Source organism: Ochotona princeps, chromosome 23 (assembly GCF_030435755.1).
Source record: "Ochotona princeps isolate mOchPri1 chromosome 23, mOchPri1.hap1, whole genome shotgun sequence".
NCBI classification, from domain to species: Eukaryota; Metazoa; Chordata; class Mammalia; order Lagomorpha; family Ochotonidae; genus Ochotona; species Ochotona princeps.
Window position 1 is genome coordinate 37,440,352 of NC_080854.1, and position 24,863 is coordinate 37,465,214.

The following is a 24,863-nucleotide window of genomic DNA, read 5'->3' on the forward strand; positions in this document are numbered from 1 at the left end:
ACCTGTAGCAGCAACAGTAGTGAGGATGGAGCTGGTCTGTCCGGAAGACCCCGCTCCAGGTGTGCATACCTCCAGTCCAGCGGCCCCAGAGTCCAGTGTTTCTTATCCAGAGAAACCTTTTTAATCCCCCCTTTCTTTTATGCAACTGTCCTCTTACAACTTGTATTGTTAACCACCACCAAATCCAAAGACAGCCATCAATTCCACACTGCTGCCAATGAACTTGATCCATGGGACAGATACCAGGACCAACCTCACCTTTCCTGGGAGAGCTCAAGTTCCCACAGACCAACACATCACCAATGAGCATACATTCCCACTAGGTCAATGGGAACATCCATCCACTTGGCACGGTCTGGCATACTCGCCACCCAGCTGGCTTCCATCTCTGGGTAAGCCCTTGTGGAGAGAAGCCAAGCAAAGATATCTTCATTTTGTGCATTACGTGAAGCGTTCTAGTCCATTAATTAGGAAAGACCTATTTTTTCTTAGAAGTCCGTGGGCGGAATCAGCTGCACTGTCTTCATGCTCAATGAGCATGCCAAACTACCAACACCCTCTCCCTGGCAACGTTCGCTGTGGCCGCTCACAAACCAAGAGCTTGTGTAAATGAAAGGAGAGATGAGATCAGCTCATATCAAATTCTCTCTGAAAGCAGGATGTTAATATTTTTAAAAATATAAGATGTTTGCATTTGCATACATTTTGCATCTTAGGGAATTGGTTAGGAGTGTCCTTTCAGTAGCCAATAGTCTTGCACGCACATACAGAAACACTTAGGACCCAGGCTTGAATCGTCTTTTCCAAGAGGGAAGGACATTTAGGACTGACTGAGGTCACTGTGCAAAAACAGCCGAGGATCCAGCCTTCCTCACGGCCCAAACCCCAGAAAGGCACCTTCACTCATGGGCGTCTCCGTGATTAATCTGTGCCAGGCATCTAAGCATCTTCTAATCATTTCTCCAACTTATGGAGATCTCTAATAAACAAACAAACAAACAAACAAACAAATAAATAAAGGTGGGCCACAGAGATGATGCCTTGGTAAACCTGAGAGGCGCAGGTGGAGCGACAGGTTGGCAAGTGCTCCTCACCAACGGTCCCTGCAAAGCAGAGCAGAGTGGCCATGCTGTGTGGAGATCAGATATTCCAAAAGTGGCATGTGCACCATAGCCTCATGAGTCTGGTAAAAGCCAGCATTGTCCTACTGTAAATGAATTCCCTGCCTGCTAAACCTGCTATCCAGAATGACAAAAGGAAAGTACTCAATATCTTTCAAGCATCTGATCAAATATCCAATATAACCAATCCATCAAGTACTGGCACTCAATTCAAAATAATGACATTTTTCCAGGTTGTGACACATGGCCCAGTAAGTTAAAGTGAGAACATCTCCCAAGCTCAGGCCACAGTCCCACTGTGCAGGCTTCACCCTGAACTGCCCTCAGGGAAGCGACTGGGCACACTATTGCAAATGAGCCCAGCCCAGCCAGCCCATTACAGGAAGCACCAATTGGCACTGTTTGTTCTGCTTTTACAGACCACAAAAATCTGCCCTATAATAACAGAAGGCACGTGGAGATGCTTGGAAGGAAATCCCAGCACATGTCTCTCATCACACGCCTGTACTCACCAAGCCTTGGCAGGTGGAAAGGGCCACGGAGGAATTTCTGTGGGACCGTGAGGAGCCTTGGTAGAAACAGAAGTCTTCTGATGGGAAGGTCTGCACAGATCTGGTACCTCCCTTCCCAAAGGTCTGCACGGTAAATCCAGGGGCCACAAGGTGACCAGAACTTTTCAAATCCAAGTGGAAATCGTGTCCGGAGCCCTTCAGCCGGAGGTGGAGAGAGTCGCTCCCTCCCGGTGCCACTGCCCTCCGCTGCCGCTGGCGATGCGTGAGCTCACGGGACATGTAGTCTCCCAGTGGGTCCACCTCGTAGGCCCACACCAGGGCATACTCTGCAGTGCAGAGAAAAGATTGGCTGAGTAACAAGCAAGAAGCCTTACAAAGGGAAACTCTTACACCATGACATCGTTGCTTACACTGTTGCAGGAAAAGTCAACCCCTTCTCATTCTCAAAATCAACTTGTGAGACATATGCATGTGCAATCAAAGGGAAAATCTTAAAAGTGGCCTTTGGCTAAAGCCACTGCTGCTTTTGTAGTCTGTGACGACCAACTCAACAGATTCTATGAAGGAACTTCAGAGGGAAGACACACAAAATAAAACTAAAGCTAGACTTTGGGGTTTCTATTGCACAAAATTTGCTAGGATATATAATTGTGCTTATAATTCTAAAGCAGCTCTTTAGTAAATGGTTTCCACCAAGACCTTCATTGAATTGACACGGTACATGTTCAGGAAACAGCTGAAACTACGATGAGCACTCATTGACCTGCAAATCCAGGGACCCTGAAGAATGTGCTTGCAGTGTTGGCTCCCTGGATGCTCCCTGCGGAGTGCACGGCTCTGCCTCCACGCTTGCCTCGGCACTGGCTGCCGGGACACGGGCAGGTCTGCTTGCCTCGGCACTGGCTGCCGGGACACGGGCAGGTCTGCTTGCCTCGGCACTGGCTGCCGGGACACGGGCAGGTCTGCTTGCGAAAGCCTTACATGCTACTCTTCTTCCCATCAGAATTTAAAGAACCCTGGTCTAAAGTGTAGCTATTTTATTTCTAAATAGAACAAAATCCCAAGAATCTATCAGCCTTCATGACACGTGTGCAGGCCCACGGGCTGAGGGCGCAGGCAGCACTCCAGCTCTGCATCCGGAGACCCAGTGCCTTCTGCAAAAGGTCATGGAGAACCCTGAAAGCTCCAACAAGGGTCTCAGGAGTGGGCGCAGACGCTGCAAACACTGCAGTTGTCCTTTCAAAGAAATTTCCACTTCTTCTGGAGGACTATAATTGACTTCCATATTTTTAATCAAGATTGATTCATCACCACTATCTATCATACAATCTATGCTGCCGAGAGTTTAGTGGAAGTTGCTTGTCCATGTGCAGGGAAGACTTGGGGCAGGAGTGGGCTAGCAAAAGGGCCAGGGCTTCTCTGCTACCACATTCTTAACCTGGAGTTATCTGTTTCTTTGTTTTAACTTACACTTATTTATTTGAGAGACAGAAAGAGCGATCCCGCCTGAAGGTGAATTCTGCCCATAACAGCTGGTGAGATCTGATACATGTATACAGTATTTGAGGATCCAACCAGTAGCTGTAGCATTTCTGTCTCCTTAAATATTATGATTTCTTTGTGCTGCGAAGCCACAAACTCCTTCAGAGCTTTATAGAACGCAAGCTGCTGCGCACGACGTTCGCCCATGTGCTGCGGAATGTTGGAGCTCACTCTTGTGTCTCTGTCCTATCTTGGAACTTTACTTGGCAATGTCTGGAGGTATTTAGGGTTGTCTCAGAAAAGGAATTGGAGAGTGGTGTAGCTGGAAGCTATAGGGTAGAACGCAAGGCTACTGTTAAACGTCTACAAAGTACAGGGCTGATCCCCAAGCAAGCACCACGGCTGTACGGGGGAATGATGCTGGCTGAGTCTCAGAAGTCATCCTGAGAATGATAAGCACTGCAAGTCAGGTGTAACTGAGTGTGGAAAAGAGGTCCCCACCAGAGAATTCTAAAGATGAGCAGTGTCTTGCCACACAGCAACCCTATGGAGGGTAGTAGAAACTAAACTGCCGTATGCTGGGCATGTTAACTTCAAGTGATTGGAATTCCCCAAAACACTTTTTAAAGTGTGACTTCTCATCTTTGAGATCCCTTTATCTCTTTAAATAAGACCTTGGTTGTATGTGAGGCTTTTTTTTTTTCTAGGAGAAAATGTGACAGCTGACTGCTGAAGTCATTACCCTGCACTACGTGATCCCGGTGGTTTTTCATGACCCTGAGTTATGGGATGCCAGCGGTTTTCATGACCATGGGCATCAAGTCTGGAAGCTCCTGCCCTGGAAATGATTGCATGCAGGCCCAGCTGTGCACGTGCAGCAGCTGGCCGCCGCAGCAGAGCACAGCGCACTCTGCACTGTGTTGCACAGCTCTGCTCGGTGCCTTCATTCAGAGCCTGACTGGACAGGCTCCAGTGTGACTCTGCTGTCCAGGTCCATCTGGAGGAAAGGCACTCACGTCTCATACAGAATCGGAAAAGCTGCGTCGAGTCAGCCAAGGGAACATTGGTGTTCTTTGTGCCTGAATTTATCTCAATCTAGTTATCCATTATTGCCTCAAAAAGAAAAGGAGATCTTTTTCCTATTGCTTCTGACCACCACAGAATGTAAACATGCAGCTCGCACCACGGGGTAAACAAAAATCATGGTCAAAGCAGCGATTTCAAACACACTTTTATCACAAATACCCAGACATCCAAATGAGAGATGATCCCAGAGCTCCTCCATTGCACATCCTACAGGCCGTTCTGCGGACGGAGGAGGGGGCTTTCACCTGATGGCTCCGTTGTCCACTCACCCTTTCCTGGACGGTGAGGGCTGAGGTGTTGGCTAACCCAGAACTTCAGCAAGGACGGATCCCACCCCCCACCAAATCCACCAACTGACTTGTTGTCAATGGAAACACTGTGCTTGGGGACACCTGCTCCGGAGCCAAGTGGTCAGAGCAGCTTTCAACACTGTGCTTGTAGGAGAAAGAAGCAAGCCTTTGGGCGCAAGAGAAAAACACACTGGGGCTGCAAACCGTGGCTTGGCTTTGCTGAGGAAACAAGTCCCTCTGGAATGTTCATGATTTTATGAAGCTAAAAGTAAAACAAATAAACAGACAAAAAACTTTGAAGCCAGGTGAAGACAATCAGCTTCCGATATGAATAACTCCACTGCAGAATGCACTGGAATAGCGCGGGGACCAGGCAGCCCCACAAGGGAAGCTCTCAGTGTGCTTTGTACTTCGTGCCCCGAACACAGTCAAGGTTTTCTATCATTTGCTTCTAGCGCTCTCTGGTGGTCATCCTGGAGGTCCTGCGGCAGAGCATCTATCTGAGCTACGCTGACCCAGCAACACCTGAAAAGGGTTTTACATTATCTTACCAAGATGAAATTAATTGAAGAATTTTAAATGATTTATTCTTTCTAGATTTTATGAAAATACTTGGGATCTGTCAGACCTAGCTATTTCTCTCAAGGTCAATACTGTTAAAATTGGAGATGGGAATTTGTTATTGGAAAGGATGAGATTCGGATGAGTTCCATCAAAAGTCGGCTTGCAGACAATGCCACACACCTGAAACCTCGGCTGAACAGAGTCCACCAGGTGGGCAGGTGAAACCATGCTGCGCCAGACTCGTACTCACGGCTGGGGACCTGGACGCTGCCCAGGCCACGGCAGGCTGCTCGGCCGCCTGGGAGCAACCATATTCTAGTGGTGTTTATTAGCTTTGATACAAAGATGAGAAGCAGGCAGGAAAAAAACCATAATCCTCCCTCCCCTGGGGTCCAATCTTACAGGATAGAAGCGGGAGGGCCTGGGGGAAGCTGAGATCACCGGCTTCTAAAGGGGTTTGATTCTTACTGAGCTCCTCAGGTTAGTGCACCCCTGCCCCTTTTCTAAGGTTACGGTAACAACCGGCCAGCGGTGGCTTGCATTCCTGATCAAATTCACTCAGGTGTTCGCTCCGACAGTGGAGCAGGGCAGGGTCACCGGGCCAGGAGGCTCCCGGTGTACCGCAGCCTGCAGCTCACCGCAGCCCACAGCTGCGGGGCTTTACGAGCCGTGAAGCTGCAAGGATTAGAACTCCCCATCTCACAGACTTACCGCCCTCTTCCGCTAGGTCCCGGCGCTCCGCCGGAGGAGGACGGTGCGGATCGCTCGGGTTCCCAGGCGCCGCCGGTGCGGGTCCCACGGCGCACGCAGGTGCCTGCAGGAAAAGGCGGCCATGCTTCGGTGAGGCGGCGGGGGCTGCGGACCAGGTGGGACGGCACGTGGCGCGCGGTGGCCGGGAGCGCGGGGGACTCACCTGCCCACCCACCTGAGCCAGCAGTAGCACCCAGAGCACCGCGCAGCCCCGCGTCCGCATGGCCCCGCTGCCCCGTGCGCCCTGCACCAGCTGCTCGCACTGCGGTTCTGAGCCGGGCAGGCAGGGTGTCATGTAGGGACGCTCGGAAGGGTGCTGATCCCTGGTCGGGCAGGGCGCAGGTGGGCAGGAGGCACCGACCCAACCGGCAGCTCAGGCTTCCCCACAGTGGCTCCGCTGCCCGCGCCCGGGTTATTACAGCCGCTCTGCGCGGCGCGGGGGGCGGAGTGGCAGCCGTGGCTGCGGGGGCGGCGACCCAGTACCCGCCCGAACTGTGGGAGCTCGCTGCAGGGAGGGCAGAGGGCAGGAGGGGGTGAGAGGATGGAGCGGGGCCCAGAGGACCGGAGAGGAGGAGGGGTGGGGGGCGGAAGAGACAAGGACAGCAGTTGGAGGACCAAGTGTCTGTGGTGTTAGTTTTAGGTGCAGTCCTGGGAGGAGGCAGGGACTAAGGAGGCCAGATTGGGCGCCTTGTTGGCCACTGGGAGTTTGCATTGTTCACGTGATTATGGACCTCCGCTGCGCAGCCAAAGGTGCGGGGCCGTATAAATGGGATGCGCAGCACCTGCCCACATCACACCAGAGTTGGCCTCCCACCCAAGAAGATAGCCGGGTGCAGACAAGAGGGCGCCAGAACGCTGCGATTCGCGGGGACCTGGGTGGGTATGGAGGAATGTCCCAGGCTGTTGGACTTGAGAAGGGATGAGAGTTCTGGGGTGTAAGGAGTCTGGACTTGGTGCCTTGGGCCCCCAGGGGTCGGCAGCACTTGGCCCCCAGGTTAACAGAGCAAGGTCTGACTGTGGGTGGAAGTGGCAGGTGGGAGTGACAGTGTGCATGCACAGCCATTGGTCCTGCAGGCTTTCACATGCCCACTGGGCTCTGTGAGCACCCTGATGGAGCCCTGCTCTGGCTGCTCCCCACCTCCCAGACCCTTCATGCTGTGGTCAGACGCAGCTACACTCCTGTCCCCATGCCTGTATGACCTGAAGTTGCCTGTTTGCCCAGCTCAGGAGATTTGCACCACAGACTCTGAGAAGGGTCTCTGGCCTCCTTTTGTCCAGGCAGCCTGAACTGTAGGTGGCCCCAGGAGCTCACCCTGGACCTCTTGCCTTTATCCATTCAGAAGCGGCTAGACTGGACAAGACTGACCGACAGCCTGGCTGTGCATCAGCTGACTCAGTATGGTAACAAGCACATGCGCACATGCACTCCCTGACATTCACTTTGGGAAACCGCTTCTCAAGACTGCAAGTACTTCTTTGTGAAGGCTTATATTGGAGGTGGCTTTAAACTCGCTGTCACGTCCCCTTCCCTGGCGGCTGGCAAGGGGCTGCCTCAGATTGTATCTTGGGGGGTTACCCTTGCCTGGAACAGGTGGCATTGGAACTGGAGCAGAGATATCCTGAGTGTGCTACAGGCAAGACCGACTTTGCTATTCCCTCCACCACAGGGCACCGTGAGCTTGATACGTGGGGGTCTCATCTATCATGTATATATGTGCATGTGCTTGTACCCCATGTGACAGGAGAGGAATCAGATTTTCCGGGTCTTTCTATCACACAGACGTGCTGTTTTTAGTTCAGACAAATGGAATGAAAGAGCAATGGATGTAGAAGAATTCTTGGGATTGTGTTGAAAGAATAAGAGCAGATGGTGTTTAATGATTCCCTCCGCATGCTGGAGGTGGAGGACCACGGGCACTCTAGCTCCTCAGCTGGCCACTGCACCCAGGTTCAACATCCCCAGATAACACCGGTGAAGACCAAAGCAAACTCCAGCCTTCGGGATGGGACACACGGAGCTGAGGTCAGTGAGCCTGGCAGGCTGAGTGTATGGAAGGCCACAAAACATGGCATAGCACCTCAAGCTGCCCCTAGGCCTCAGGGGAGGGGTGCCAGGGAGAGGAGGAGACCAGGGTGAACCTCAGGAGAGGGGTGCCAGGGAGAGGAGGGGACCAGGGTGAACCTCAGGAGAGGGGTGCCAGGGAGAGGAGGGGCTAGGGTGAACCTCAGGGGAGGGGTGCCAGAGAGGAGGGGACCAGGGTGAACCTCAGGAGAGGGGTGCCAGGGAGAGGAGGGGACCAGGGTGAACCTCAGGGGAGGGGCAGCAGAGAGAGGAGGGGCTAGGGTAAACTTCAGGAGAGGGGCGGCAGGGAGAGGAGGGGACCTGGGTGAACTTCAGGAGGGGACCAGGCTGAATTGCATCAGCAGCTGTCCACTTGTTTGGCTGCACAGTAACAAGGATTGTTCCAGATATGCCTGTCTCAAAGAGTAGGTGGAGATACAGCTTTGTGTAACTTCTTTCCTTTTGGAATGGTTAAGGCTGATCTTAGGTTCTGCTGGGCTGATTTCAGAGTCCCATATAGTAGTGCCGGTTCAAATCTCGGCTCCTCTGCTTTAATCCAGTTTTCTGCTAATGCACCTGGGAAAACAGTGGAAGACAGCTCCAGGGCTTGGGACCCTGCCACATGGTGGGAGACTCAGATGGAGCCCAGGCTCCCGGCTGCAGGTTGGTCCGTTCTGGGTGTTGTGAACTGGCAGGTGGAAGGTGCTCTTCCCTGCCTCATCCCTCTCTGTCTGTCTGCCCTTTTCTCTCCATCTCTCCCTACACACACACACACACACACACAATTTCAAAAAGAAAATGTCCCACCAAAATAACCTCAAGAATAAATATTGCAAAGTTTCAAACAAGCAGCCAGCCCGAAATTCCATACATTTGCAGCTTTCTGAAGCCTTATCATTCTGAATTTTGAGATGAAAGAAAAGGAGGGTAGTTTTATTATAATATTTTTAGAGCCAGGATTGGAAAAGTACAGCTTGGGACCCAATCTGGAATGCTGCCTACTTTTGTAAATAAAGTTTTATTGGAACACGGCCCATTTATTTACGTGTTCTCTAAGGCTGCTTTCACCATGGTGGAACTGAATCCTCGCCACCCTTCACTGGAAGCTTTACCTCTGGTTCTCTGAGGAAGCCTTTTGACACCACCTTAACCCTTGCCTCCCCTGATGGCAGATGGCCCTTACTCAGGAGGTGTGGTCTGGAGCTGCGTGTGTAGTCCAGTATCCCTGGCTGTTGTTCCAGTTCACCTGTCACACAGATTCTGAGAGGGAACAGTGGGAGACCCAGCTCTTGGCTTCCAGCTTTGGGACCTCACCTTGGGGTCCTTGCAGATCTTCAGGTCTTGAATCAATGGCTCAGGCTTTTTTCTCTCAATTCTTCACAAAGTGCCTGGAAGATCCTTGTAGCTGCGGTCCCCCACATGTGGACCTGAGGCTCTTTCTCCTGTGGAAGGATATGCCATTTGAGATTAGAAAGCTCAAACTTTGCCAGGGCCCTGTTTCTAAAAGCAATGCAGTGGAGAGGGCTTATCACCTGTACGCAGGCCATAGGCCCACAGCTGGTGGGAGGACGGGTGGACGTGTGCGGCAGGAAGGTTCTGGATGATCGTTTGTGACTTTGTTCTTTGTCTTTCGGACTGGTGTGCTGGCCCTGTGTGTGGACCCTTGATGGCAAGAGTGGAACAGCCTGAGGAATCTTCTGGAAACTTGTGCAGTTCATGTTCTCTGAAGATGCTGCTCTTTCCTTATGCGTGTCATGGAAAGCACCCAGCTACTTACCCAAAACATACATGTAGTGTCAAATAGCTGTGTAGCCTCAGGCCTGGGGACTCATCTTGTCCCTCCTGGTGGGCTGGAGACAGAGACTCTACCCCAGACCTCCCCCTGCCTGCCCTGCAAAGCTGCTCTACTGACCTAAGAGTGAGAGAAGACTTGTACGGAAGGGAGCCCTCATCCATGCCAGCTCCAGGCTTCCATGCCAGCGCCTCCCACCCTCTCAGGTCCTTTAGCAGCCTGGGGTCAGCAGTAGGCTGCTGACTGTGCCACTGAGCACCCTAGAGTCCACCCATCTCAGAGAGAATAAGTAAAGGAAGATTTGGTGATTCTTAGGAAACGTGGCCTTCTGCGCCCATCCCTAAGACCTGGAGACCAGTGTCCAGTGGGGACTGTGTAGGGCTCTACTGGCCCTGACTGGTGAGCAGAAGCATCAGTCATCCACCCTTACCCGTGGTGATCTGCGGCCATGTGGACTGTGCCTGGAGACCCTGCTGCTCTTGGCCCCTGGGCTGCTCACAGGGGAGTTCAGAGTTGATTTCCGGGACATGCTGGACTTGTCTTCCACTTCCTGCTCGGGTTCTCCCCTGCTACCCTTTGGGAAGTGGATACACAGGTATTAGTCTGAGCAGCACATGGGCAAGGCAGAAAGTTTTGATTTTATTGGGTTAAAAAGCAGGGATTGATCTGAGGACGAAAAAAAATCCCTCAACTTCTGAAGAAAAACCTAAAAAGCCGTTCAGGTGGCTCCCAATTCCAGGGCCCCAGAAGGTTTTATCACATGTTGTTGATAAGGGCCCAGGACCAGAGGGAAGGGCACAGAGCCTTGTGAGGCTTTGGACATTCTTGGGATCCATGTTGCCTTCCTCCTGAAAGCCCCCTTTGGAATGGGAACACCCCTCTTGTTTACACTGCTGTCATGTTCTGGAAGTGCTTAGCCTGTCTGTCTCCACTGGGGCAAAGCTGTAGCGGAGTGAGTCACACCTGGAGACCCAGTCCTGCCCTGTTCAGAGGATTTGAGGCTTGGGAGTTCAGATTTGATGCTGGAATTAGTGAAGACTCTGGAGGCTGTTGCAATGGAATGAATGAATGTTGCTTGCAAGAAAGGCACACATTTTGGGAGCCATGGGTGGAATGCTAAGGATAGAATATGTACCCCAAAATTTAGGGCCTGTGAGGTGGAGGCAAAGGGTAAATGTAGTCGTAAGGGTGAGACCCTAAATTAATAGGGCAGGTGCCCTTACAAAAAGAAGGGGAATGCCAGAGGTTGGGGTTGGCTTCCCTCCTTCCCCTGCTCTTCCTCCACTGTGTGAGGACAGAGTGAAAAGCAGTCACCTGCAGGCCAGGGCCACTACTCAGCAAACATTGGACACTGCAGGACCTGGAGCTGGGACTTCAGTGGTGGAAGCGCGAGAAGGAAGTCTCTGTTGTGGGAGCAGAGATGGACACAGGGAGAGGGCAGGGGACAGCATGGGGATCCCCAAGCAAGCACAGCAACCCACAGCAGGGCACCGAGCGGATCATTCCAAGGCACGTCACCATTAGCATCTGTCCGTGGCTTAGAGCCATACACGTCTTGATGTGGCTGAGATTACCTTAATTGACTCGGGACATTTCCAACAGCACAGGCAGAGTGGAGTCTTCAGAAAACAAAAGCCGTCTCTGTCCTCTTTCCACACACCTGACAGTGAGAGTGAAAATTGATGTCCTTCTGATTGCAGACACAGAAAGTGGATACAGTCCAAAATACAACTGCTCTAAAATCCCGTTCAAGCTTTAGAAGTTCAACAGTGGTTTGTTCCACCTGGTCAGCATGTTGATTATTTTTAATATGATCTCAAAAGCCAAAATGCCTTTGGCTGAGAATTATGAGCTCTTTTGCTAATCCTATCAGAGCATGTCAAAATTGTCATCAGAGAGCACAGACTCAAAGCGCAGGCCAAACGGGAGTCACGGGGCCAGTGTTGTACAATGGATCAAGCTGTGAGCTGCAACACAAGGGCCTCTTAGGTTTGCCAGTTCAAATCCCGGATGCCCAATCTAGCTCCCTGCTAATGCATCTGGCAAAACAGTGAAGTGTGGCCCAAGTGCTTGTGCCCCTGGATCTCCATGGTGACCCAGATGAAGCTCATGCTTCCAGACTTCAGCCTTGCCCAGTCCTGGCTAGTGTAGCCGGTTGGGGACTGAGCCTGTAAGTGGAAGATCCTCTCTCCATGTGTCTCTCCCCCTCTCTCTCACTGTTTCAAGTTAGTAGAGTGGATCTTAAAAAAAATGTCAGCCATACCACATGATTTTTCTGAATGGCTGGGTGCTGCAAATGCGCACAGGACAGCATCTGGGGTTGTCCACAGATTTCCAGTGAAGAAGGGAGAATTCTTTAATCAGAGAGCTTCTCGGAGAGACTCGCAAGATGGCCGACATAGGAGGAAGACTGTGAGAGAGCTCACAGACAGAGAGGGCTAGAACGCGACAAAAGCGTAAGTGGAGCAGCATAGAACTACAGGGAGAAGAACGTGAAGTTCCCTGGACAGTGTGGAGCCAAAAAAATCCACACAACTCGGAAGAGCAACCAGGGAAAAACAAAGCAAAGGACAGGGAAGACGACTTTCCGCTCCTGACCTGCTGAGTCACCTCTGAGGGCAGACGCTGAAAGCCGCCGAACCCACCCAAAGACCGACCTGAAGACGCTGTGGCCGTGAGGACCGGAGGTGATTGGGACCCGCTGGCATCTGCTCACCCTGGTCACCAGGACTCGCCAGGACCTGCCCCGCTGCGGACACCAGGACCCTGAATCACCGGGACCCGCCGGCATCTGCCCACCCTGGTCGCCAACCCCCGGGACCTGCACCAGCCGCAGCCTCCAGGCTCCATCGCAACCCGCGCGGAGACCAGCAACGGACGCAGCAGTCGGGAGACGCACTGGCGGCCAGGATTCCCACCAGAGGAAGAGGCAGACTGCAAGAACCTGAGGTTTGAGTGAGTTGGGTGGGGACAGTGGTGGGTTGGAGGCTTCGGGAGTTGGCCCCCCAGGGGCACGGACAGAGCCTGAACACAATTGGCCTCCCCGCCCCTCCCCCCCCCCAGGCTCCAGCCTCTAGAGACACAGGGCGAGTGCCTTGAGACTGCCAAAACTGTGTCTGGGAGAAAGGCAAAAGGCACACTGGATACTCCCCTGTGCCTTTGCGGTGTGGCACTCAGCTGGGCGGTGCTATCCCACAGGAACCCAAGCACGCCTCTGGGCTGGGCAGTTCCCTGCTAGCGCAGGGGCGGTCGGTCCCCTGCAAGAGCTGGGGTGGGCGGACCTGCGCAGGAGGCGTTTCCAGAGAGCACCTGGAACACGCCCTATAGTCCCTTGCTCCGAGCCCTGTGATCCAGTAAACAGGGTGCGCGCACAGAGAGTGCCTTCACTCCCCCACGCCCTGTGGTAGCATACCTGTAGGGGACGAGCTGAGAGTGTGCTTTGAATCCGCTGGGCCCTGGAAGAGGCGCCCTGAGGTCCAGTGTTCTGGAGACGCACCAAAAGTGCCTTGAAAATTCCCACACCCTGCTACTCCACGCCTGCAGACTCCGATCTCTACAGGATAGTGCTTGGAGACCCCTCAGCACACTGGTGCCTAGGTCTCTCAAAAAAGAAACACTAACACAATGGGAAGAAATACCAGAAAAGGTAATGATCCAGATGAGAGTGCCAACACCCTACCAATAAAGGATCGAAAGCCAATGTCTATTTCGGAGATGCGAGATGAAGACATAGAAGATCTACCAGACAAGGAATTCAAAAAAATAATGTTAAAATATGTCAGAGACAATGAGAAGAATTGGGAGGACTTCAAGGAATTCAAGAACCACATAGCCTCAGAAATACAACAAATGAAAAGTAAAATCCTTGACTTAGAGCACAAAATTGAGAGCCTAACCAACAGAACAAATACAGCAGAAGAGAGGATCTCTGAAACGGAAGACACACAAAACGAACACACCCAGTTCATGAAACAGCTGGAGACAAGTCTGAACAAAGCCAATAAGACCATACAAGAAATGAAAGACAACCTCAGAAAATCAAATATTAGGATTATTGGCCTTCCTGAAGGAGCGGAAAAAGAATCAGGAATGCAAATGGTGCTCGACGAAATTATACAGGAAAACTTTCAAAACACTTGGAACATGAATCCAGCTCAAATCCAGGACGGTCAGAGGACTCCCAGCAGATATGACCCAAAGCGATCTTCACCCAGACATATGGTGCTCAAGTTCCACTCCAACGAAGACAAAGAAAGAATCCTGAGACAAGTACGAAGCAGAGAAAAGATCACATACCGGGGAAAACCAATCAGGATCACGGCTGACTTTTCTGAAGAGACCTTACAAGCAAGAAGAGAATGGACAAAGATCTTCCAAATCCTGAATCAGAACAACTGTCAACCAAGAATATTGTACCCAGCAAAGATCTCATTCGTATTTGAGAACGAAATCAAATACTTCCACAGCAAAGAGAAATTAGAAGAATATGCCAGCACAAAACCAGCTCTACAAAATCTCCTTAGAAATGCACTAATTCCAGAAAAAAAGGAGGTGAATCATAAGCAAAGATGGCAAACAGGAAGGTCTCCCCACTAAAGTCCACACAAGGAAGGGCAATAACACAGATATCAACACCCACAAAAACAAGTATGGCAGGGCAAAATCACAACCTCTCAATTTTAACTCTCAACACAAATGGCCTGAACTCACCAATCAAAAGGCATAGATTAACAGAATGGATTATCAAACAGCACCCAACTATCTGTTGCCTACAAGAGACACATCTAACCAGAAGAGATTCAAAGAAGCTGAAAGTGAAAGGTTGGAAACAGATATTTCATGCCAATGGACGAGAAAAAAAGGCTGGGGTAGCTGTCTTAATTTCAGATGATGTGGACTTCAATCTGACACACATCAAAAAGGACAGGGAAGGACATTATATATTGGTGAAGGGACTGATCCATCAGGAAGTAATTACCATTGTGAACATATATGCACCAAATTCAAACGCACCTAGCTACGTGAAGCAATTACTCACGGACTTAAGGGGAGACATAGATATGCACACAATAATAGTGGGTGATCTTAACACCCCACTAACAACTATAGACAGATCAACAAAACAAAAACTCAACAAAGAAACAACAGAACTCATACAAACAATAGAACAACTGGACTTGGTTGACATTTATAGAATTTTTTACCCTAAGGCCACAGATTATACATTTTTTTCAGCAGTACATGGCACCTTCTCCAGGATCGACCACATGATAGGACACAAAGCAAACCTAAATAACTTCAAAAAGATAGGAATCATACCATGTACCCTCTCAGACCACCACGGAATGAAGCTGGAAATCAGCAATTCAAAATGCCCCAGGAAATACAGAAACTCTTGGAGGCTGAACAATATGCTACTAAACGAACAATGGATCAGAGAAGAAATTAAAGATGAGATCAAAAAATTTATGGAAACCAATGAAAACTCTGACACAACATTCCAAAATTTGTGGGACACTGCCAAAGCAGTGCTACGGGGTAAACTCATCGCAATTGGAGCTCATGTCAAGGCCCAAGAGAGGCGCCAAATACAGGAACTAAACACACACCTCCAGGAACTGGAAAAACAACAGCAGAAGAGCCCCACACACAATAGGAAACAAGAAATCATCAAAACAAGGGAGGAAATCAACCAGATAGAAATAAAAAAAACCATACACAAAATCAATGAATCAAAAAGCTGGTTTTTTGAGAAGATAAACAAGATAGACACTCCACTGGCCCGACTGACAAAGAAAAAACAAGAGAAGGCAAGAATTAACAGCATCAAAGATGAAAAAGGCAACATAACAACAGACACCGCATCCATTAAGGCCATAATCAGAAATTACTACAAAGCACTGTACTCCAACAAATCAGAAGATCACCAAGAAATGGAAAAGTTCTTAGACTTCTACCACTTGCCAAAACTTAGCCCAGAGGCAACAAACGACCTGAACAAACCCATAACTGAAGTAGAGATTGAATCAGTGATTAAAGACCTCCCAACAAGGAAAAGCCCAGGCCCAGACGGCTTCACTCCAGAATTCTACAAAACATTCCGAACAGAGCTGACCCCAATCCTCTACAAACTCTTCAAAACAATAGAAAAAGAGGCAACCCTTCCAAACTCATTCTATGAAGCCAACATTACCTTAATCCCAAAACCAGACAGAGAACTAACAGAGAAGGAAAACTACAGACCTATCTCTTTGATGAACATTGATGCTAAGATTCTCAACAAAATCCTAGCCAACAGAATTCAAAAACACATCAGACAGATCATTCATCCAGATCAAGTAGGATTCATCCCTGGAATGCAGGGATGGTTCAACATTCGAAAATCTATAAATGTGATACACCACATCCAAAAACTGAAAAACAAGAATCACATGATAGTATCAATAGATGCGGAAAAAGCTTTCGACAAAATCCAACATCACTTCCTACTAAAAACCCTAACCAAGGTAGGCATAGATGGAAAAATCCACAACATAATTAAAGCAATATATGAAAAACCCAACGCCAGCATCATACTGAATGGAGAAAAGCTGGAACCCTTCCCACTGAGATCTGGAACAAGACAGGGATGTCCACTTTCTCCACTACTATTCAACATAGTCCTAGAGGTACTCGCTGAGGCCATAAGACAAGAAAAAGAAATCAGAGGAATCCAAATGGGAAACGAAGAAGTCAAGCTCTCACTATACGCAGATGATATGATTCTTTATGTAGAAGAGCCAAGAGACTCAATACAGAGACTGCTAGAACTTGTACGAGAGTTTGGTAGAGTGGCAGGGTACAAAATTAATGAACAAAAATCAACAGCCATAGTGTATGCGAACAGCCCCAAGATGGAAAAAGACTTAACCAGCAAGATACCATTCAAAATAACAGAGAAAAGTATGAAATATCTGGGAATAAATCTAACCAAAAATGTAGAAGACTTATTTGAAGAAAACTACAATCTGCTTAAAAAAGAAATTGAACAAGACCTCAAAAGATGGAGTAATATCCCATGCTCCTGGATAGGTAAAATCAATATCATTAAAATGTCTATACTGCCAAAAGCAATATATACATTCAACGCAATCCCAATCAAATTGCCCAAAACATTCTTCACAGATCTGGAAACAATGATCCAAAGGTTCATCTGGAAGCACAAAAAACCACGGATAGCTAGAACTATCCTGAAGAACAGGAAGTTAGCAGGGGGAATCACAGTTCCGGACCTCTGGACATACTATAGGGCAGTGGTTATCAAAACAGCGTGGTACTGGCACAAAGATAGAGAGGAAGATCAATGGAGCAGAATAGAAATGCCAGAAGGAAACCCACACAGATACAGCCAAATAATCTTTGACAAAAAGACAAACGACAACCCAGGCAAATGGGAAGGTCTGTTCAATAAATGCTGCTGGGACAACTGGTTGATAGCCTGCAGAAACAAAAAAATAGATCCACATCTCTCACCATACACTAAGATCAGATCTAAATGGATAACAGATCTAAACCTACATCCAGAAACCTTCAAACTTTTGGAAGAAAATGTTGGAAACACACTGGAACACTTAGGGGTAGGCCCTCACTTCCTAAAAAAGACTCCAGATGCAATAGAAATCAAGACCAAAATAAACAATTGGGACCTCATCAAACTAAGAAGCTTCTGTACAGCTAGAGAAACAATCAACAAAGTAAAAAGGCAACCCACAGAATGGGAGAAGATCTTCGCACACGACATAGGTGATAGAGGGCTAATATCCAGAATATACAAAGAGCTACAAAACAACCAAAATGTCAAAACAAACAAGCCACTCAAGAAATGGGCACGGGAAATGGGCAGACACTTCACAAAGGAACAAACCCAAATGGCAAATAAACATATGAAAAAATGCTCAAGTTCCCTGGCAATAAGGGAAATCCAAATTAAAACATCAATGAGGTACCACCTAACGCCAGTAAGACTGGCCCACATGAATAAAAGCACCAACGACACTTGTTGGCGAGGTTGCGGGGAAAAGGGAACCCTACTCCACTGCTGGTGGGGCTGCAGGCTGGTACAGCCTCTATGGAAATCAGTATGGAGAATATTCAAACAACTCAAATTCAACATACCGTATGATCCAGCAATAGCACTCCTAGGAATATATCCAGAACACTTGTTCTATGAGAAACCAACATGCACTCCTATGTTCATAGCAGCACAATCAGTAATTGCAAAAAGATGGAAACAACCAAAATGCCCATCAACAGAGGATTGGATAAGAAAGCTATGGTTCATCTACTCCATGGAATACTACTCAGCTATTAAAAAAAACAAAATGCAGTTCTTTGTGGCCAAATGGGCCAAACTGGAAACCATAATGCTAAGGGAAATGAGCCAATCCCAAAAGGTTAAATACCACATGTTTGCCTTAATTTAAGATGATATGATGTTATGTATAACATGTTATGTTTTGAATGTTATATGTTGTGTATAAACGAAAATTGAAGTATAGGTGAGGTGGTCACAGAAGGTGGCTGGGAACCCGCATTTACTTTTAACATATTGGTTACTCATTACTATGTCAATTAATTCCATAATGATGTAAATTTTTGCTGATGGTATGTTGGAGCTTTCAATTGACTGGGATGATACTCTGCTGGCTATGTCATCAGACCAGAGAGGGTATACCTAAGAAACCGTTGAACTTGACGGGACAATAAGATGCTGGACTCTATGTTTGGTATACGCTTGCAATGGGGAAATCTCAACTGAACTTGAGCTGTGGTTATGCAATAAGGTGGAGGAATCCACCATGGTGGGAGGGTTTGGGGAGGGGTGGGGAGAACCCAAGTATCTATGTAACTGTGTCACATAATACAATGTAATTACTGAAGTTAAATAATAAATAATTAAAAAAAAAAAAAATCAGAGAGCTTCTCAATTGAACATGAGCTCAGAAATGAGAAGCATACATTGATTTGCAAGTCTAATATTACCCAGAAGAGCTCAACAAAACACAAGGATCCAACTGATCACCTGTGCTAGACCTTAAAATTAATTTACAGGTATTAAAAGCAGTAATGGCACAGACAATAATTAAGAATCAAGAAGATTAAGTTATGGAACAAGTAAAATGTGCAGCCTAGCTCAATAGGAATGTACTTGTGACAAATATTTGAAAAACATATTTTAGTAAAACATTTTATTAAAACAAAATAATGAGAGGAAGAAATGCATGACAGAGAGTAAATCAGTGTTCTTTCAAACTGAGCAACTCTCCCGGTATCAGCAGCAGAGAAAAGATGCTACAATAGAAATCAGAATAAATGAAGTCAGCCTAGAGGTACCAATGAAGGCATATCAGTTTCAAGAACAAAATATGGGGTGGTACTATTGAAAAAATGACTACTAAAGATATCCAGAACCCAAATTGCCAAGAATACTTTCAAAAGCCACATATGGACACCCAGGAAACTAACCCATGGAGTACCACTGGTGTTCTGAGTGGTATTACCCCACTGCGCTGCTTGGGACTCTGCAACCCATTCCAAAGTGCCTGGGTTCAAGGCCAGGCTCTGCTCCTGATTCCAGCTTGTTGCAAATGTACACGCTTGGAGGTGGTGGATGGTTACTCCAATACTTTGGCCCCTGTCATCAACAGGGGGTATCCAGACTGAGTTCTGAGCTGTTGGCTTAAACCCACCCATTCTTAGCTATTATAGGCATTTCTCTCTCCTCCTCCTCCCCCAACCCCACCATTCAAATGAAATCAGTGTGAATCAATGACATTTTAAAAATTTATCAGGACTTTGGGAGACAAAGTACACATCCCTATAGGGGATGTCCATGGGGATATGCGTGCCACTGACCTGTTTAGGCAAGTGGAGAGAGGCTGTGGTGGGTCTTCCAGTTTAGGGAGCCCAGAGCCTGAGTGCAAAGAGAACTAGGAGGAAGCCAGGGCAACCCACCAGACCACAAACGGGACCCTGGTCTTCAAGAACTCACTCAGAAGGGAAATGAGGGCACATCTACCCCATGATGACTTACAGGAATTCTGTGATATGGAGAGGAAAAGCACTTGGGAAGCACTCCTGCGGGGGTCAATGAGACATTCCTTCACCCCCAGGCCAAGAGGAAGGTGCGCTGGTGGCAAAGGGTCAGCCATACTCTGCCTCTGACACCCTTGTCGACCACAGCAGGAAGTGTTTTACGTTTGGGCTGCCCATTCATGTATCTGCAGCAACTTACCGTTGGCCTTTGTCTTAACACTCTGTGGCTGTTGGGACTTTGTGTATGTTAATGCTGTTTACAAGGCTTTATAAACTGATGATATTCACTTTTTTGTCACACTTAGTACAAATATATAATAAAAATATCCTTTGGTCACTGGATATCAGAACTTCCTGTTAGAACCTATAGATAACTTAGGTTAGACTAAAATCGCTGGTCTTTGAATTCTTCTGAAGTAGCATTATTCTCTTGTCTAACACAAAGCCTTCCACAGCTCAGGTCTGCCCTGTTCTTGCTTTGAGTTCCACTGACTTCAGCCTGGCTCTCCAGGTGATGCTGCTGGCGCAGCACTCTCCGCTCTGCCTTTCCGACCGACACCTGCTGTTTTATGGACTGGCTGCTGCACCCTCCTTGAAGCCGACTTGTGCACTTCATCTCTCTGTTTCTTCATCATTGCTGCCTTTGGTTTGAAGCTTGTTATGTGATGAGTATGATTCGGTGTGGTGGGGACAACACACCAGGAGACCACTGTCTTTGATAGGTGTTATTTGTAGGTCTCAGAGCAGAGAGCATGCTGTGCTATGGAGGACCACAGAGAAAAGCACTAGGGTTGGTTCATCAGGAGGCTCAGGCAGTGAGGGACACGGTTGGTCGGTGTTGATTGTGGTCTCCATGGGAAAGAGCAGCCTGGGCCAGGGTGGCTGGGTGTAGGATGGCTTGTAGATCTGGCCAGCTTGGGAGCACAGAGGAGTGATCTGGCCCTTTGTCCTGTGGGATCATTGCAGGAAACTAATGGCTCGACTCTGCCAAATAAAAGGGCTGGTGGATGGGCCTGGCATGTGGAAGGGGTGCTTACATGCCAGGCCTTTACTGGTTTTTGGCATAACTTTTTCCAAGCAGGGCAATCTTCCCAAGTTAATAAGGCTGCAAATATCAAAGCATCTGAGGAAAGCACAGAAAGTAAAATGACAGATGAGTACTCTTGTTCCCTTGGCATTTACACTCTACTGCAGATGCTTACTGGTTAGCTGACTCAACCAACTTGGTAAAATCCTTAATAAAAAGTTGACTCCTCCAATTTTATGCATCTTGCAGCATCTACTAGCATGGTATTCTAAGTATACAATGAATATTTGCTACTCAGAAGGCAGGCAACATGCGTTTTCCTTGAGGTGTGCTGAGAGGAGGGAGTAGAGCTGAGAAGGGGTGGGTTGGCATTGTTTCCGTGAGCAGTTAGTAAAATGTCAGGGAATGCTCATCCTTGTCTATGCACTGCCCTCCAACTGACCTCTACAGGATCATCCACGACTTCTGCCTCTTGCTTGGCTTTGCTTTTTCTTTAAGGTTTATTTATTTCTGTTGGAAAGAAGATGTACAGAGAAAAGGAGAGGCATACAGAAAGATTGTCTATCCGCTCATTCACTCCCCAAGTGGCCTCAGCAGCCAGAGCTGAGCGGATTTGAAGCCAGGAGCCAGGTGCTTCTTCTTGGCCTCCCACATGGGTGCAGGGTCCCAAGGCTTTGGGCTGTCCTCCACTGCTTTCCCAGAACATAAGCAGATTGCTGGAAGGGAAATGGAACAGTCAGGATACAAACTGGCACCCTTATGGGATCCCAACATTTGAAGGGGGGATTGGCCAATCGAGTCACTGTGTTGTTTTCCTTTCTTTCACATTCTCATCTCTCTAAACAATAACCCACTATTTCCATCCTGCTTTCAGAGGTCCACCAATATGTGCTATCTTCTACATACAGCACTGGATCCCTAAAGTAGACTTTGCAAAATGCAGAAGGGCTAGTCTTTCATATTGGGATAGAAGGGTAGAATCTTTCTGGACAACACTTTTCTTTGATCTGTTATTTATTTGTCTGTTTCCATTTGAGTAGCTTCTAGAATCCTCTCTCTCAAGTCAAGGACAGTGACTGTGCCTGCAGCTTTTCCGGCTAAATAATTTTGACCTAAACAGGTGCATCTATTTACAGATACAGATGTGAATACACAGGTTGCCATCTCATTTCTTCATGGTGGCATGTGGAATCTGGAGATGTAATCTTAAGCTACTCCTCGGCTTGGACTTGGTGGTTCTGCTCACTTTGCCCAGGTGATTCTAGGAGGTGAAAGCCAGGTCAGGGGCACAGAAAACCACATGGCACTGGGAAGGTTGCCACAGCTTCGCTTCAAACCAATCTTTCAAATCAGATTTGCAGAAGCCTCTGTGGCTCAGCGGGGAACTTGCAGGATAATAGACTTTGAACGGTATGTGTTAATCTAATGATCTATCTCCATTTAACAACATCAAAGCAACATAAACACACGACACTTGTTAGCGTTCACATGTGAGCTGAGAGCTGGCCAGGAGACGTTAACACCAAATGCTGACAACAGCTTTTGGAAGCTGGTCATCTGGTCTGACTTGGGACATGGTCCAGACATGTCTTTGAACTTTCAGGAATACACAGTTTATGCCTTCGGTAGAGCTCTCCACAACATCGGACTAATGATGCCAAGTGAGTTGTTCCCATATGGACACAGATGTGCTGTGATGCTCCCCTGGGTCTGCCAATCCATGCTGGGAGCTCAATACAAGTATCTGTGAAGTGAGCTTCAGGCACACCCTGCTGGAGCAAGGGCAGTGCTGCCTGCAGTGCCCTGGCTCAGCCTCTCTCATGGAAAAGGGATCCTCCTTTTATCAGTGTCTTCTTCCATCCAGGCTCAGCCTCTGCTCCCTTGCTCTCTGCTTTTAGTCACCATCCCATTGAGCATCTTCGTGGTCTCCCTTTTGCATCTTTCATTTTTCCTGTCTAATGTGCCTGTGTTCTTTCTGACACCACACTCCGAGCTTGCCTCCTGTGACTATCCTGAGCATTTCCTCCTGAATAACTCTGCATTTTCAAAGGATCCCAGAGCCTCCTTGGTGAGGGTCACTTGTGTCATCTTGCTTGCCAGATACAAGAGCCTTTCTTAAGTTTTCTAGCTAAATTGTGTTTCTGCATTCTTATTCTTTTAAGAACAGATTCTAAGTCAGGTGATTTCCTGTTTTCAGCACATGGTGCCTAAGTCCAGAGTGGCAAAGTGGCAGATATGTTCTGGAGCCTCAGGCAGGCAGTCCAGAGCAAATCAGAAGCAGATGCCAGATCCCACTTTCTGGATGTGGATTAAGTTTCTAGCTCCTGACTTTTGTCTGTCCCAACCTCAACTGTTACAGGCATTTAGATAGTGACCAGTGGACCTTTATCCCTCCTTCCCTCCCTCCCTCCCTCCCTCCCTCTCTCCCTCTATTCCTCCCTCCCTCCCTCTCTCCCTCTATTCCTCCCTCCCTCGTTCCCTCCCTCTTTCCCTCCCTCCCTCCTTCCCTCCTCCCCTCCTTCCCTCTCTCCCTCCCTCCTTCCCTCCCTCCCTCCCTCCCTCCCTCCCTCTCTCCCTCTATTCCTCCCTCCCTCGTTCCCTCCCTCTTTCCCTCCCTCCCTCCTTCCCTCCCTCTTTCCCTCCCTCTCTCGTTCCCTCCCTCTTTCCCTCCCTCCCTCCCTCCCTCTCTCCCTCCCTCCCTCCTTCCCTCCCTCCCTCCCCCCTCCTTCCCTCTCTCCCTCCCTCCCTCCTTCCCTCTCTCCCTCCCTCCCTCCTTCCCTCCCTCCCTACTGCTACCTTCACTTCTGTCTCTTCCTTTCTCCTACTCTTCCTTCTTCTCTCCCTCTTTCCCTCTGCCTTTCAAAAATAAAATAAAAAGCATACAAGCAAAAAGGTTTGTAGTTCTTTTTATGAGACTGCTATGGAGTTTGAATGTGCCAATACATAAACGAGTGTTTGGCCAGATTGTGTAAGTCAACAGACATATCTGACTATTGTATTTTATGACTGCTTTTGTTTCATATCCAGGCTCAGTCTCCTCTTCCTTCTGATCCAGTACTGGTGTTGGACTTCAGATGCTGGACGCAGGCTTGCTCTAGGCCCTTGATCTATTTCTTTCTTTTTCTTCACAGCCATGCAGAGGGAGGAACGTCCTTTGTCATCCTTTATTACCAGTTCTCTGTCTGAAGAAAACCATTGGCAGACACAGAGGAGTTTCGTCACCCAACGAATGGATCTAAATTTGACCCATGGAATACTTTGACTGCTATGTCTAGGCTCAGAGGGGAGCGTGTTTCTCACATCCAGAGCTGTCATTTGCTCCTGAGGTAAGTTTAAGCAGCCCCATGAGGTTTCCAGACTTGGATGTGGCCATGGAGCGTCACCTGTTACCAAAGCTAATTCCTATCTGGAGTGTGGCTGTTGCTTCCCATTCATAGAGTAAACCCCAGGAATCTACAACCAGAAAGCATTGGTTTATCATTTAGGAGTGGCAAGTACAGAAAGGGAACTCGGAGCTTATAGTCTGGTTTCTTTTTGTTCTGTTTCACAAAAGCAAATATTTAAATCCTAATAATAATAGGAAATGAGAGGTGAAGTACATAGGAGGAAATTTCATAGGAGAAAGAAGCCTGAAATGTTACTGCTCTTGCTCTTAGGAGGGCAAGTGCAGGCTGGGATGTTTCAGTTCAGGCCCTCCTGCCCTCTGACTGTGGACTTGTCCTTGAGAATCAATTACTCTCCATGGAAAACCGGCACCTCTGATTAAAATAAGAGACTGTCTGTGATGTTTTGAGGGAGCACCAGACCTCCATGTCTCTCCCTCAACCCTTCCTGAGATAACTCAGTTTCTTCTACTCCTTTGCCAGAAAGAGCCATGCATATGTTCCAATCACCTAGATGGGTTCCATTGTCCCTATTCAATGTTATCGTGAGAAAGAAACACTACATACGAATAATAGGAAGACTTAGTGAAGAACCTTAATAAGTTAAAAGTTAGAAAAACAAAACTGATGATATCGGGAAAAAACAACAAAATGATAAAGGTTGTTGGCATTAAAGCATTAGGTGAACAGAAAAGCATTCCAACTATTGATTGAAACTAG

At 48.2% G+C, this 24,863-nt stretch overlaps 1 protein-coding gene across 1 annotated transcript in view; it reads right to left on the minus strand.

The window, feature by feature from the left end:
* Window positions 1-6,168, minus strand: part of ADAMTS16 (ADAM metallopeptidase with thrombospondin type 1 motif 16) — an 83,540-nt gene extending 77,372 nt beyond the window's left edge. Inside the window, exons 1-3 of the mRNA XM_058680108.1 lie at window positions 5,969-6,168; window positions 5,767-5,869; window positions 1,634-1,959 (exon numbers count right to left, since the gene is read on the minus strand). Of these exons, the coding sequence (XP_058536091.1) occupies window positions 1,634-1,959; window positions 5,767-5,869; window positions 5,969-6,100 (561 nt within the window). The 5' untranslated portion in view covers window positions 6,101-6,168. The remainder of the gene's footprint in view (window positions 1-1,633; window positions 1,960-5,766; window positions 5,870-5,968) is intronic.
* Window positions 6,169-24,863: the final 18,695 nt, after the last annotated feature.